The sequence below is a fragment of the Lampris incognitus genome, chromosome 17, assembly GCF_029633865.1.
Source record: "Lampris incognitus isolate fLamInc1 chromosome 17, fLamInc1.hap2, whole genome shotgun sequence".
NCBI lineage: Eukaryota > Metazoa > Chordata > Actinopteri > Lampriformes > Lampridae > Lampris > Lampris incognitus.
The window spans coordinates 26,906,391-26,921,124 of NC_079227.1; the positions used below are offsets into that span (position 1 = coordinate 26,906,391).

At 42.9% G+C, this 14,734-nt stretch overlaps 1 protein-coding gene across 3 annotated transcripts in view; it reads left to right on the forward strand.

The window, feature by feature from the left end:
• The window catches only part of LOC130127576 (poly(ADP-ribose) glycohydrolase), a 35,634-nt gene extending 21,797 nt beyond the window's left edge, over window positions 1–13,837 (forward strand). For all 3 annotated transcript variants that reach the window (XM_056297250.1, XM_056297251.1, XM_056297252.1), the window contains 5 exons: window positions 7,233–7,311; window positions 8,148–8,256; window positions 11,155–11,260; window positions 12,448–12,576; window positions 12,824–13,837. In XM_056297250.1, the coding sequence (XP_056153225.1) occupies window positions 7,233–7,311; window positions 8,148–8,256; window positions 11,155–11,260; window positions 12,448–12,576; window positions 12,824–12,999 (599 nt within the window). In that variant the 3' untranslated portion in view covers window positions 13,000–13,837. The remainder of the gene's footprint in view (window positions 1–7,232; window positions 7,312–8,147; window positions 8,257–11,154; window positions 11,261–12,447; window positions 12,577–12,823) is intronic.
• Window positions 13,838–14,734: the final 897 nt, after the last annotated feature.

Consider the following 14,734-nt stretch of genomic DNA (forward strand, 5'->3'; position numbering starts at 1 on the left):
AGGAGGGAGGTACAGATCTGCGAAAGCGGATCAGAGACTCACATAAGAAAGAATGTCACTTGGAGCCATTTCAATGCAACGCCAGGTCCCTAGATCATCTGTACAAACAATCGTTTGCAACAGTTGTACAAAGTACATAGAGCAGTGGTCTCTTCTCCAACCTCATGAAGAAAACACAAACTTTCGCCATCTGTTGAGAGAAAACTGATCTGGATGGTCAGATTTCATCCAAAAATCACCAAAAAAATGGGTCTACCATGAATTGGAGGCAGCTGGAACACAGATGTCATTGTCCACAGTCAAGTGAGTTTTACATCGCCATGGGCTGAGAGGCTTCCATTCAAGAAGGAAGCCCCTGCTCCAAAATTGGCACCTTCGAGCTCAGCTGAAGCTTGCAACTGATCACATCGACAAAGAAAAGGCCTCCTGAAGCAAAGTTTTGTGGTCAGATAAAACAAAGATTGAGCTTTTTGGCCACAATGACCAGAAGTTTGTTTGGAAGGGAAGGTCAGGCATTCAGCCCCTAAAACACTATACCCACTGTCAAGCATGGTGGTGGCAGTATCATGCTCTGGGGCTGTTTTGTTGCCAGTGGAACTGGTGCATTGCACAAAGTGGCTGGAACAATGAAGAAGGAAGATGACTTCAGAATTCTTCAGCACAACCTCAAACCATCAGCCAGAAGGTTGAAGCTTGGACACAATTTGGGTGTTTTAACAGGACAAAGACCCAAAACACACGTCAGAAATTGTTTTGGGGGCGTCCAGGTGGCATAGCAGTCTGTTCCGTTCCCTACCAACACAGGGCTCACCAGTTCGAATCCCCGTGTTACCTCTGGCTTGGTTGGGCTTCCCTACAGACAATTGGCTGTGTCTGTGGGTGGGGAGCCAGATGTGAGTATGTGACCTGGTCGCTGCACCAGCGCCTCCTCTGGTCGGTCGGGGCACCTGTTTGGGGAGGAGGGGGAACAGGGGGGAATAGTGTGATCCTCCCATGTGCTACGTCCCCCTGGCGAAACTCCTCACTGTCAGGTGAAAAGAAGTGGCTGGCGACTCCACATGTATCGGAGGAGGCCTTTGGTAGTCTGCAGCCCTCCCCGGATCAGCAGAGGGGGTGGAGAAGTGACCGAGACAGCTCGGAAGAGTGGGGTAATTGGTCGGATACAGTTGGGGAGAAAAAGGGAGGAAAATGTTGTTTTGGAATGTCTAAATCAAGCTAAGATTAAGGTATTAGAATGGCCTTCCCAAAGTCCTCACCTCAACCCTATAGAGAGAATATGTGGAATATACTAAAAAGACAAGTCCGCCAGAGAGTAAACACATTTGGTTGGACTACACAAATTCTGCAAGATGAGTGGTCAAATGTTCAACCAGAGTTTTGCCAGAAGCTTATTGATAGATATCAAAAGTGGCTGATCAAGGCGAAAAAGGCTAAGGGACATGCAACCAAATATTAGATGTGCGGTATGTATATTTTTCACCCAGCAGATTTTGCCTCATTTTCAGAAAACCTACAATACATTTATAAAATAACTGAATTTTAAATGTTTTTGTTTTTTTTGTGGAAAAGAAGTGTACTGGACATGTCATTCTGCGAAAGAAAAAGAACAGTTGTAGAAATCATTGAAATCCCAAAACTGCCATGTCATACATGTCCTTTAAAAGTATATAATTGGCTTCAACTGTACCTTTTTGATACTTACTATCATTTTCATACCCAGAACTGCTACTCCAAGATTATCCAAGTCATGAATGCTTTTGTATTTGCTAACTTTATTGGTTATGCCTGGTAGGACTTGCCTGTGAACAGCATTCTGTATAATGTTTAAAGGGATGGTTTGTTTTTTTGCGGTTTTTGCTGAGTGTCCTATTTACAAAAAGTCAGACAAACATGTGGATACCTTTTTTGCAGCAGCTTAGCTTAGCTCAGTTGCTGGGTGTTTACTGGGATCATTAGCACGTCCTCTCAAAAGAAGGAAAATACACCTTCTTCAAAGCCGATTGTTAGTATTTTGTACTCATTAGGTTAGTGTTAACAATTTTTCTAAACCATTATTCTCACAAATGCATGCAAAATGCTAAAAATTAGATTATAGTTTTGAACTATTTTTCGGTAATACATATGTCCGTCGTCTTCTGCAGCGGAAAACGGCATACCTGATAACAAGCAGGTATAGCGGGCTAAACTCATAGATGACCTTTAGCAACAGAAAAGACAATATCTGCGGCTAAAACCCAGTTTCGGCTGTGTGTTTTTGTTTGGTGGTGAGCAGGGTGCTGACACGGTGACCCTGGCTCCTGTGTTTCATTCTGAATAGCTCTCTGGGATTTGGAGTGGTCAAACACAAGTGCAAAGTATCACCAGAGGTGTCAGCACGTTAAACAAAAATGACAACCTCCAAGATTGTTGCTTTAAGTAGAAATAGTGGTGGCTGTGGGGGACGATCCAGCAAAACTTCAGGCATCTGCACTCCAGGGGGTTGATGGCTTATGTCTGTGCCTGCCCCGTCTCTTTTTCAAAACACACTCTGATTATCTGTCTGAATTCTTTTTTCTAGAATAAAGTTAAGCGTAGACTATTGCAACTGCTTGATTTCATATTAGGAGAATAGGACGAGGATATTATGTAAGAGCTAACCCAAACAGAGGTATGCCTACATTAATGCACTGTTCTTTTTACCATAGAACAGGGTCTCTTACCCATACCTTTGTTTCAGTCTAAGCCCAGAGCTAGTCTGTTGAATAAAAAGATAGGTTTTTTCTTTGTGGCAGCTGAGCTGAGATCAGCTGAGCCCTTGATAAGGGAGTCGCGTCTGAAAGCATTTGATAGCTGAATTAAAGATAAAGCTACTACATGCAAGGGCAAAGTTATCTCTTCACCTCGCAGTTTGTGAAATGCACTCTTGCACACAACACTGGCATAATATAGTTGGAAGTCATTTCAGTTTGCACAAGCGTAAAATCCAAGTAAGTGGCATGGAAATCATACGATTAAGATATTATTGTCATTTTTTTATCCGGATTTTCCCTCTTTTTCTCCTCAATTGTATCAGTCCAATTACCCCACTGTTCTGAGCCATCTACCGATCCAAGGAGGGCTGCTGACTATCACATGCCCCCTTCAATACATGTGTAGTCGCCAGCTGCTTTTTTCACCTGATGGTGAGGAGTTTCGCCAGGGAGATGTAACGCGTGGGAGGATCACGCTATTCCCCCCAGGCCCCCCCCCACAGATGCCCCGACCAACCAGGCGGTAGTTTAGCGACCAGGACACACACCCAGATCTGGCTTCCCACCTGCAGACATGACCGATTGTGTCTGTAGGGATGCCTCCCCAAGCCGGAGGTAGCATGGGGATTCGAACCGGTGATCCCTGTGTTGGTTATTGTAATTTTCTAGTCTTGGCAAATGGTGAAAGGTTTCACCTGAAGAGATGCGAGTACCAAATGTGCAGCCCAGGCTAGTGTGTTTTCCTATTTTGTTTTGTTTTCTTGCTTGCTCCCATCTGTTTGTTATTTATTATCACTACAAATAAATTATTGCTATATAGTGTGTACACCCTTTAGAAGAAAAAGTGATGGGATCTTTCAAAGCACTAATTTTGTCAGTAGCCTGCAACACTACATCTTACCCAAGAACATTTTATGTTCACTGCCCATCGGTATTTGTAGTCGTAAGCTGCACCAGTATGAGAGATGGGACTGCAGTCACTTTCAACAACATTTAGTCTTAATTCTGTCTTGGTAGAGCAAAAACGTCACGTCATTCATGACAACCTCCGTGTCTAGGCTACAGACATTCAAACAAGGATCTCAGATGGATTTATGCAGGTGACCAGATGTCCAGCTTTATTTTGCATTGCACAACATTTTGCACTGTGTTCAGGAATTATTGGACCATTGATGGTAAAAGGATGTCCCTCCCCAAATAGGTGAACAAATAGATAACTATGTGTATCTATGCATGCATGTGTGTATCTATACTTTTTATATATTTTTTCCTATGAATTATACACATCCATCCATCCATTATCCAAACCGCTTATCCTGCTCTCAGGGTCGTGGGGATGCTGGAGTCTATCCCAGCAGTCATTGGGCGGCAGGCAGGGAGACACCCTGGACAGGCCACCAGGCCACATATGATACATTTAGAAGCCCGTGATGAGTTGAACCGTTGCCAAAAGCCATTATAGAATATTGAAAATGTCCTGAACAGGAAGTGAGGTGGCAGGAACTCCAACCTCCCAATCAGAATTCATACCATCCTGACAGGGTACCGCCTTTTCGGTGGAGTCACCTTCAGGCTGCTCGCCAGCCCTCTTGTTCTCCTCTGCTTGCGCCACTTAACGTTATTACCATGGCTCAGAATTCATTATAGCGGAGGACCTGCCCAGGACCTGCTCTGCTAATGGACTCCTTCATTCCATCATCTTTATTAAACCATGTCCCTATTTGTAGTCCCCCATTTTGAAAGTCCAAGCCATGGCTGTATTGTGGCTGGGTGGTAAATCATTATCCTCTGTGATACGTTTTGGCCTACGGTAGGGGGCCTAATGGATCATGCCTCTCCATTGAAATTTGTAGAAGTGCCTGGGCTTAATTGAATTTTCCTTGATTGCTACGTCTCTGGTAGCCATCGGGGCGGTCAAAAGTATAAATAGGATCAAGGGGAAAGCAGATGATTCATAGATAGCAGTTGTGGCCAGGAAATGTGACGCATACTGCATGCAGTCAACGACGCAGGAGATTGTAGGCATTTCCCCCTGCTCTGCACATGTTTCTGCTTTGTCTACAGATTCATGGGGTCGTACGATGCTCCTGTACATTTGAAGTTCACAAAATAACCTTTATAAAAAACACATGTTCTTTTTATTCAATGGACTTGTGTGTGGTAGTTTTTTTTTTTACAGACAGGTATTGAAATTTTCTAAGGTAAAAGACATGGTTGTGAGCATTTTTATTTCATTGGCCACTGCCACGCAGTCCTCATCAATATCTCATTGAAAATGTTCTCCACCTACCTGGTTTTGCCTCGAGATGCCAATGAGATGCGCCTCTGACCCTTTCCTCTTACTTCAGTCGATGGTCCTCTACAAATATGAGACTCAAAGATCAGACAGTTTAACACATGGTTGGAACAGCCTTCCGGGGTTATTGTGAACTATGTAAGGTTTTATGCAAGCCATTTGTTTTTTCAAAACTCATTTGTAATGGTTACACAGATTATTTGTTTGAGATTGTCCAATTGTGAAGGTCATGTGCATAGATGTCAAGGACCAGGAACCTTTTGGTCAAAGCTTGGTGTAGAATAAATAAACCCAATGTACATTATTGTTATGAATTGCACACAGAGTAGTAATAACTTTGAGTTTCAGTTTAATGCACTTTGGCAAAGTTGTCTAGACAGGACCATTCCATTTTCTCATATTCCTAAGAGGGTGCAAAGTCATAAGATGTCTATGCGGTTACAATGGAGAGATTGGGCTGCACTGTATTTGTTCTTGGACCCCCCCCCCCCCCCGGTTGGCATCTCAGGGAGTTTTATGCCTTATTCTGTTAGAATACAAGGACATTTCCCTTAGCTTTTAGCGGCTTAGTGATCTATATAACTAGCCTATTTCTTGCACTTAATTGCAGACTTTTTATTCTGAGATATTATCAGTTATGCCCCAGGGCAGAGTGTGCACAATAAAATCCATTAGCCTGAATGGGAAGTTGGCTCTTCAGCACTGAACTGAAGAGGAAAGGTTTTAGTGATTCATCCAAAGTAAAGTAATTAGTTTCAAGTAGTGGTTTCAAGCGTCCCTACGTATTAAATCATAAATCATAGACATGTATTCTGTGTGGACAGTATAGGATAAGTACAGAAGCGATATCACTCCTTGCTGAGCTGTTTTGTTGAAACTGCAAATGGGTTACTAGAATTGATACCACAGCGTATTCTTCACTTAGAGCGGTGATTGTGTTGGTTACTTAAACAGAAAAAAAGAAAAAAAAAGGAGGTTGTGGGGGGGGGGCTGATTAATAGTGATGTGCCGGTCAAGTGGTGCATGCTCTGGAGATCCTCTCTAACAGGAGAGCGCCTCCCACTAACCGCGCCAACCAAGGCCCCCATTACTAATCACCTCCTTTATTCAGCCCACGGCTTAAAAGACTCCGCAGCCACAGGTACTAATGAGCCCTAATGAATGGGAGGTTCATTTGTGGCTTCTTTCATTTCTCCCCCCCCGGTCCCCTGTAAAGAGTGTTGAGACGTTTACCCTGTGGGCTGGTCGGTCTGTTGCTGCCTCTCACATCTACCCCAGAGGGTAATAACTTGACCTTCCTCTTGTCGGGAGACAGCTGCTTCTGTTTCACCAGATCACATTAGGCGTGCCTTTGGATCTTTATATTTAAATAAAACTTGCCAGTGCCTCTTCTCTCTCCTTAAGAGGCTCCTTTGCATTTCTTTCAACTGCTCCAGTGGGCCACCATCTGCTCTTTGAAAAGGATAATTATGTTTTCATCCTGCATTGTGTTTCATAATTTTTAAATCAGCCTAATCACCCTTAAACAACACTTTGCTTTATAATACATTAAGAGATGTTTTACCCAATTTATTTTCGGTACTTATCCCAATTGTGTAATGACTTGCTTAATTTGACTCAATTACCCTCAGTTCAAATAACAGGTTATTATATTATAGTGTGGGGATTATCCTCTATTTCCACATTTGGAATACCATATTGTTCATCTGTTTTTATGTACAATTAGTGCTTCATAATATGGAAAATATCATCACAGTAATCACAGGGAACTTTACATGATATCAATAACATAATATCCGGGGTGTCTCCCCGCCTGCCGCCCAGTGGCTGCTAGAATGGGCTCCAGCATCCCCGTGACCCTTATATCTGCTAACACATGCAAAAATGCCACGTTTAAGAATCCTACCGAGGTTCATCAAATTGTTTGGTCATATTAAGTATATCAAACCAAAACCAGCTTTCAAGTAATACTCCCTCGAATATTTAAGGCCGCGTTTTGTAAGAAATTTTAGCGAACATTTTTATCATCATTCATTAAGACAGCAAATTTTTTTATCGTGATATGAGAATATCCGAATTTCATCCTGATACCATGGAAAGATAATGAAAGATAATGTAGTGTTTTTGCCCAACTGTGTGTACAGTATCTAATGTTTTTTATATTGGTGTTTTACTTGTGTCCTTTGTGCTTTGTATGTGATCACTAGGTACACAGCAGTACAGTAAGTACAGAGGCTATTCACAGAGCTACAAATGGTTTGGCAGCCATCAGGATACAATTCCAAGGTATTTAATCCATAATGATCCTGAAATCAAACAAAAATCAATTAATAGATGCTAATCCTACTGTTTCTTTATGCCTTTCCCTCTAATTGAATATTTGGATTGACATTTAAAAAAAAATCTGTCTTTGCATTTTATTGTATTGTATTCGTTTAAGGGGAATTCTGTATTTTTAAATGAAGGTAATACAGTTAGCAGCTTAAACACTTGTTTCCCTTCTTTAACTTGCTGTAATTCAACATTTTTTCTTCCTGGGTATTTGGAATTTGGGTGGCGGCGTAATGATAATTTAGCTTCTCAAATATTGGTGCTTGGGATCTTAAAAAGACATAACTGTAAGGTCGAAGTTCAAATTGGCATTTTTAATGAGATTATTTTCAGACATGTCAGATGAGAAGTAAATAACTACACACCTTTTAATTTGCACCCCTCCTTCATGTCTGAGTGATGAAATGCGTTGGCTAGACTGAGGCACAGCCTATTCTGTATCATGAAATCCCAGTGGGTCTGACATTATGATGGCTCATGTCAAATCCACTGCCAAGGACATTTGGAACCGCTCTACTAAAGTAAAATGAAAAATATCCTCAGAACCATTTGAATATGAAGCTGAACTAGACATCTGGGAAACATCATTTACATAGTTTTGAAATTTACTTTTCACTTTGACTGAGTTCTTAGTGTAGATATGACATAAATGAATTGCACAGTTAAAAAAGACTGAAAAGTTACGGGGGGGGGGGGTGCCTTTGAGCAAATGTGTGCATTTGTATTTTATTCGAGAATAAAAAGAATGATGTATGGTTATTGACTGTTTTTTTTTCTTTGACCCATTTCAGTGATGATTGGCAGAGAAAATGCACAGAGATTGTGGCCATTGATGCGCTACAGTTTGGGAGCTTTCTGGAGCAGTTTCACCTGGCTAGAATCAACAGAGAACTCAATAAGGTCACTCCCTCTCTTCGTTGCTTTTCCTTCCAGTCCTCGTTGCATGATTTCCTGTTTGCTGTCCTGCTTTCATTGACTTGTCTTTCGACCCCCCCCCTTCTTCCTGTGTTAAAAATCTAACAAACCTAGGCGCCCGGGTAGTGTAGCGGTCTATTCCGTTGCCTACCAACACGGGGATCGCTGGTTTGAATCCCCATGTTACCTCCAGCTTGGTCGGGCGTCCCTACAGACCCAATTGGCTGTGTCTGTGGGTGGGAAGCCGGATGTGGGTATGTGTCCTGGTCGCTGCACTAGCGCCTCCTCTGGTCGGTCGCGGCGCCTGTTTGGGGGGGGGGACTGGGGGGAATAGCGTGATCCTCCCATGCGCCATGTCTCCCTGGTGAAACTCATCACTGTCAGGTGAAAAGAGCAGCTGGTGACTCCACATGTATCAGAGGAGGCATGTGATAGTCAGCAGCCCTCTCCGGATTGGCAGAGGGGGTGGAGCAGCGACCAGGACGGCTCGGAAGAGTGGGGTAATTGGCTGGATACAATTGGGGAGAAAAGGGGGGGGGGAATCCAAAAAAATCTAACAAACTGTCACTTAGATTTAGTACACAGTTATATCGGTCAGCAAAACACCCTGTAGTGACTGTATGGTGAATGCTGCTGTTATGTGTAATCAGTAATTCATTGTAGACATAGATATGAACGTGATCTATTATTTATGACAGTGGAAATGTATAGGGGCAGTCTACCACTGTTTTTTGATGTGTTTTGATCTTCTGAAGTTGTATGCCTCTAGTAGCAGGGTAGCAGAAGGGTTTATACCTTGGTAGAAACTTTTATTGGCATTTTTCCTTTCACAGATGTAGTAGCTGGTTGGGATGATATTTGGGAAACACGGTTCCATTGTCCAAGGCAAACTTAACTGCTTTGGCAAACATATTTTTGCGTTCATTATGCTAATTATTTGAAATTGAGTTCTCTTCAATACATGATCCAAAGTTAAGCATGGTTGTCCAGTGGTTAGCACTGTTGCCTCACAGCAAGAAGGTCCTGGGTGAGGCGTCTGGGTGGTATGGCAGTCTATTCTGTTGCCTACCAACACGGGGATCACCGGATCGACTTGGTCGGGTGTCCTACAGACACCATTGGCCGTGTCTGCGGGTGGGAAGCCGGATGTGGGTGTGTGTCCTGTTCACTTCACTAGCGCCTCCTCTGTTCAATCGGGGTGCCCGTTCCGGGGGGGGGGGGGCACTGTGGAGGGAATAGCGTGATCCTCCCACGCGCTACGTCTCCCTGGTGAAACCCCTCACTGTCAGCTGAAAAGAAGTGGCTGGTGACACCACATGTATCGGAGAAGGCATGTGGTAGTCTGCAGCCCTCCCCGGATCGACAGAGGGGGTGGAGCAGTTACCAGGACAGCTCGGAAGAGTGGGGTAATTGGCCAGATACAATTAGGAAGATAAAAGGGCGCCCCCCCCCCCAAAAAAAAAGAAGGTCCTGGGTTCGAAACCCAGGCCATCCCAGGTCCTTTCTGTGTGGAGTTTGCATATTCTCCTTGTGTCTGCATGGGGTTTTCTCCTGGTGCTCCGGTTTCCTCCCACCATCAAAAAGACATGCAGGGTTAATACTCCTGCCTGTGTCTCTGAGCAAGGCAATGGAAAGAAGAACTGGAGTTGGTCCCCTGGGCGCTGCAGCTGCCCACTGCTCCTATACAATAGTATGGGTTAAATGCAGAGAACACATTTCATTATAACCAAACAACTGTACAATGACAAAATTAAAGTGGCTTTTTTTATAGTTTCATTTTAGAGGTGGTTTATCTTGATTCAATGAAAATTTCAATGCAATGTTTCCCTAAATTGTATTTTAATGCAATAAAATCGTGACCTCAGGTGCTCCAAATCCTAAAGCTTTCAAATGGTAGTATTTCCACCTCTTTGGTATTTCTCTCGGGCGTAGATGGATATTTGCAATAGAAAATCAAGATGTTGATGTTGTCAAGTGCACCCTCAAAAGCATGGAGGAGTTTGACAGCTCTGACAGGGGTGTGAAGAATGCACCAACATGGAGATCAATCCTGTTTGGTAGATTGTTTAGCTAACTGTCACATCTGCCCTTTTGTAGGAAGAATTTATGGCTGGTCACAGGGAGCATGAGTACTTGCAGCTCATTGTCACGATCCGCTTCATTTCATAGGCGGAAATTAATGTCCAGTTCCTCTTGAAAAGCTTAATTTAATTTATTCACTTTTTTTGTAATTTCTGATGTCACATAAAATTTCTGTGTCAAACACTATTGTTTGTGCCTATGTGTCGTCGGAAATAGCCAATTTATACTAGGTAAAACTGAAGACATTATAACACCAATGGCAATAAAACTGAGCTTTTATGTCTGGGATTCCCAAATGACTTCTAAAAAAATGTATATTTAGCCAGGCCAGTCAGATCTCACAAACCTTTTATGTGTGCATGCGTTGAATTACATGGTAAGCACTGGCCTGCAGGCAAACAGAATAAATTTGTTGCATTATATATTTCATTTGTGAGCAAGTATATAGGGGTCCTGTGTCTTAATATTATGAACACACAATTGATCTAAAGCTGATATAGTGTACCCATGAGAGAGGCCCTTTAGAGCTGCTTCCAGCTTTTTTTCACCAGATGAGATGTCATTCAATTCTTATGGCTACCTTAATGACTTGGTGTAAAGCCAACACATAAGACATTTCCTCATCCAAGTTTTTCAGGGTAATTTGGTAACATTACTTTGTAAAATATGGGCATCTCCTTATTATGATGCACGTGTTTGCGACAGAGGCGTTTTTTTTTTTATATGAAATTGTCTTCTTCTTTTTTTTTGTGTGCAATTCTTCCTGATTTTAATCATGCTGCTCCCTTTTTCTTTATTTAGGCCTACTGTGGTTTTGCCCGTCCAGAGGACAGAAGCCAGAAACTGTCGGCTGTGGCCACTGGGAACTGGGGCTGTGGGATTTTTAGGGGTGACACCAGGCTGAAAGGTAAGCTGCAGGGGAGAGACAACCTCACCGGGGCCTGAAAATAGACTCGGTCCCACTGTATCCCAGCTCAGTGGATCAAGTATGCTGTGCTGCTGGATGCACTAGAATGGATCTCGGCTTGAAATCCTGCAACAGATCAGTGTGGCCATCTATTCATCTTCTGGGGAATGCATTCATTTAGTTAAGGCCTATTCGTCTGCCTTCCTCTTATTGATCAACTGACAAAGTTAATATTTTTCATTAATAGTGAAATTGATCGCCTGCCCTAGCCTATCAATCCATTACTGGACCATGCCTGAGCCCTGTATCACTGTCAATGGGCAGGGTGGTTTAGCAGAGTTTTACACTTGGCCGTCCAGAGTAGTGGCTCATATTACGGATTATTTGCGTCCCTACACTTTAGTAAGTTTCTGTCTGACCACAAGCAGCATTGGTTGCATACCACACATGTCCATGAATATTTGTTAATTAGCAGAAGAAACCTACAGCCCTCCACTGGCAGTTACCCACTGTCTCCTTAATGACACGTCTCTGGGGAAGAGGCTGTGATGCAGATGCTGCTCCCCTCTGTTTAACTGCTGTGGCCTCACATCGCCATATATTTTTAATTGTCAGAGAATTTCTCAGGGAATGCAAATGTAGAGTATGGGAGGGAAACTGCAAGTGTGAAGCTATCCAGCATAGTCTACCCCCGATTTGAAGACGTTTATTCAGCTCTTGCCAGTTAACATGCCACTGTCCCAGACTTCATTAATCAGCAGGCTTATTTTCAACCTCTTTAAATATTCACCGCTCTCCGGGGCCAGACCTAGCCGCTATTGCAACTCTGTGACTAATCCAGAGTTCTCAGTGGGGGTTAGACCTATCCCCTTGGTTATTTACCTTTTGTCGCTGGCACTGGTGTCACTCACATGTCAGGTTCAGATGTCTTCAGCCGGCTGAAAATTATCTTTATTTCTTGTGTTTTACATTTTTTACAAAAAGAAATAATGGCAATGTGTGAATGCATTAAATAAACTGGTTATCTACTGTTGAATTGTTTTATATTTTATCAGTTTGCTTGCTAAATGGAGGAATGTCAGCCCTTGTCACTCGTCGTTTAAAGAGACTACCGTCTAATCTATCGGGACAGCGTTCGTGTGACTCTCTGGAGAGGTTTAACATGCTCAGGGCTTCTGTTACTACAGCTCTGCTCCAGATGCTGGCAGCTGCCGAGGCAGGCCGCGATGTGGCCTATTTCACCTTTGGTGACAGCAAGCTCATGTCAGACGTCCACAGGATGCACTCTTTCCTCACTGAGAGGAATATGTGTGTCGGTATGGCAAACAACTTTTCTGCCTGTTCTAAGTCCTGCTTTTTGTTGGTACCTGTATATGCGATAACACATGCTTATGTTGACCTTAATCCCATTGTGAAGATAAGTTGGCCTGATTTTATATAATGAAATTATGGGATGTATTATTAGCCTTTTCTGGAACCGAGAAAGAGCATCTTTGTTTATGGTGGCATCAGTCAACTATGCGGAGTGACCGGCTGACAAGTTCCCCCTGTTTTCCATCACAGGAGAGGTGTACGATCTCCTGGGGCAGTACTACAGCTCGGTGTGCAAGAGCTGCCGGGGTCCCTGCCCTGACGTCAGCCTCTACTCCTTCATCTACCAGCAGGTTGGCTCCTCCTCGGCGCCTGATGACTCTGATGAGGACTCGGCCAGACAGCCCGTCCCCACAGACTGCCATTGAGGTCAGGTGGCCGATGAGTCACTGTGCCTCATCTCCTGAAAACAAAACGGCTTTCGCACTAAGATATTCTCCTAGGGATTTCATTCTGTGTTTCTGTTTTTATTCTTTGTATCAGATGAACTTTGAATTAACAATGATGGATGTATCAGATGCCATTTCACCCATTGACAGCCCAAAATGGAAACCTTTGAAGCATGCAGATCATTTAGAGGAGGAACAATTTAAGCGCTTTAGATCCTCAGCTACCAAATGCCCTTGCGTGGTGCAGGTCGTGCTTATTCTGCTGCTACTGCTGCTGCTGCTAATGCATCTATGGATTGAGCCACAACGTGATGCAATTGTGACTTTAATGGTGAAGCAAAGGTTGCCATCCATCTTCCGAGTTTGTCAAGTTGCCTTTTTTACACCCACACATATCCAGTCTAATTGAATTGGCTGTCAGAAATCAAGTTAGAGGGAGAAAAAAAATATGTAACTGGCTTTGCAAAGCTTGGAGCAGTCTTAGTATAAAGAGCATTCTGGCTCTTAGGGAAATGATGTGTTACCCTCTGCATTGTACTGAAATCTATATTGGCAAATCTACTCTGGCTCCGATCCCAGCCGCATTCAGCATTCATCTGGTTTTTTTTTGGTTTTTTTTTTATTTACATTTATTTTCCTCAGCTAGATCATTTGGGTTGGGTTTTTACTTTTTTCAGCCAGCTAATATCAGGGTGGATCTGCTGTTTTCGAAACCTAATTGTTGCTGTGTGAGTGCACTAAAATGAAAATAAAAAATTGGGCCGATTATTTGTTTTGTAAACGAGTCTAAATAAAATTTGTAATCAGTTTTGAAAAATGTCCTTTTCCAGCATTATTTTAACATGGCCTATTTTGCGTATGCCCGTCTTCCATTTCCCTTTGCCTCAGTCCATTTATTCAGGAGCACAGCGTAAGCGATATGAAATGTCATCAATACCTCTCAGAACGATCTGAGTGAAGATTTCTTGTCCTGCGCATGTCGTAAAGAAGCCTAGTCCCCATGCAGCCTTGCCATTTATCTTACCCCAGCTATCTCCTCACCCTTTCAGTCATGGTTTAATAAGGTCATACCTTTTATATAAACTGTACATGACACCTCATTAAGTGAAGAGTAGATCAGAGGACATCCAGTCAGAGGCGGGGATCGGGCAGTGGGGCTCCTGTGTGGTTTCTCTGCGTTTTTAGACGACTCTCCCCTTCATTCATGTCAAAATAATTCTGTGCTCAGTCCCAGAGGCCTCTGCTCTTTGTTTTCATAAATCCTTACATGCAGCTTACCAATTCTCAACATGAACATAATTTCGAACAGTAGTGTGTAATACTCTTAAGTTCACAATAAAATTTGATGTATATGATACAACAGACCAGTACAGTGTTGTAATGGGAATGCTGTTGAAAAATGAGTCAAGTTGCCTATAACAGCAGTATTGTGTTTGGCTAGATAATGCTATGTGTGACATATATTGATTTTTGAGTTAGCCTACTATTGCGTTGGTTCCTAATGTTGATGTACTATGGGACTTTTCCCCCATCACAATTTGTGACCCGTCTTGTCAACACTAGGTGTGGGAATTTTTCAAATTACTTTCAGTAGAGTTTACATATTACTGTATTTTTGATTAAATGTCACACGACATTTCCCCCCATGGTGCACAGTATTGAATCGTCAGGCTCCAGGGAACCTGTAAAGTGAATGACTGAGATGCACTGTAGA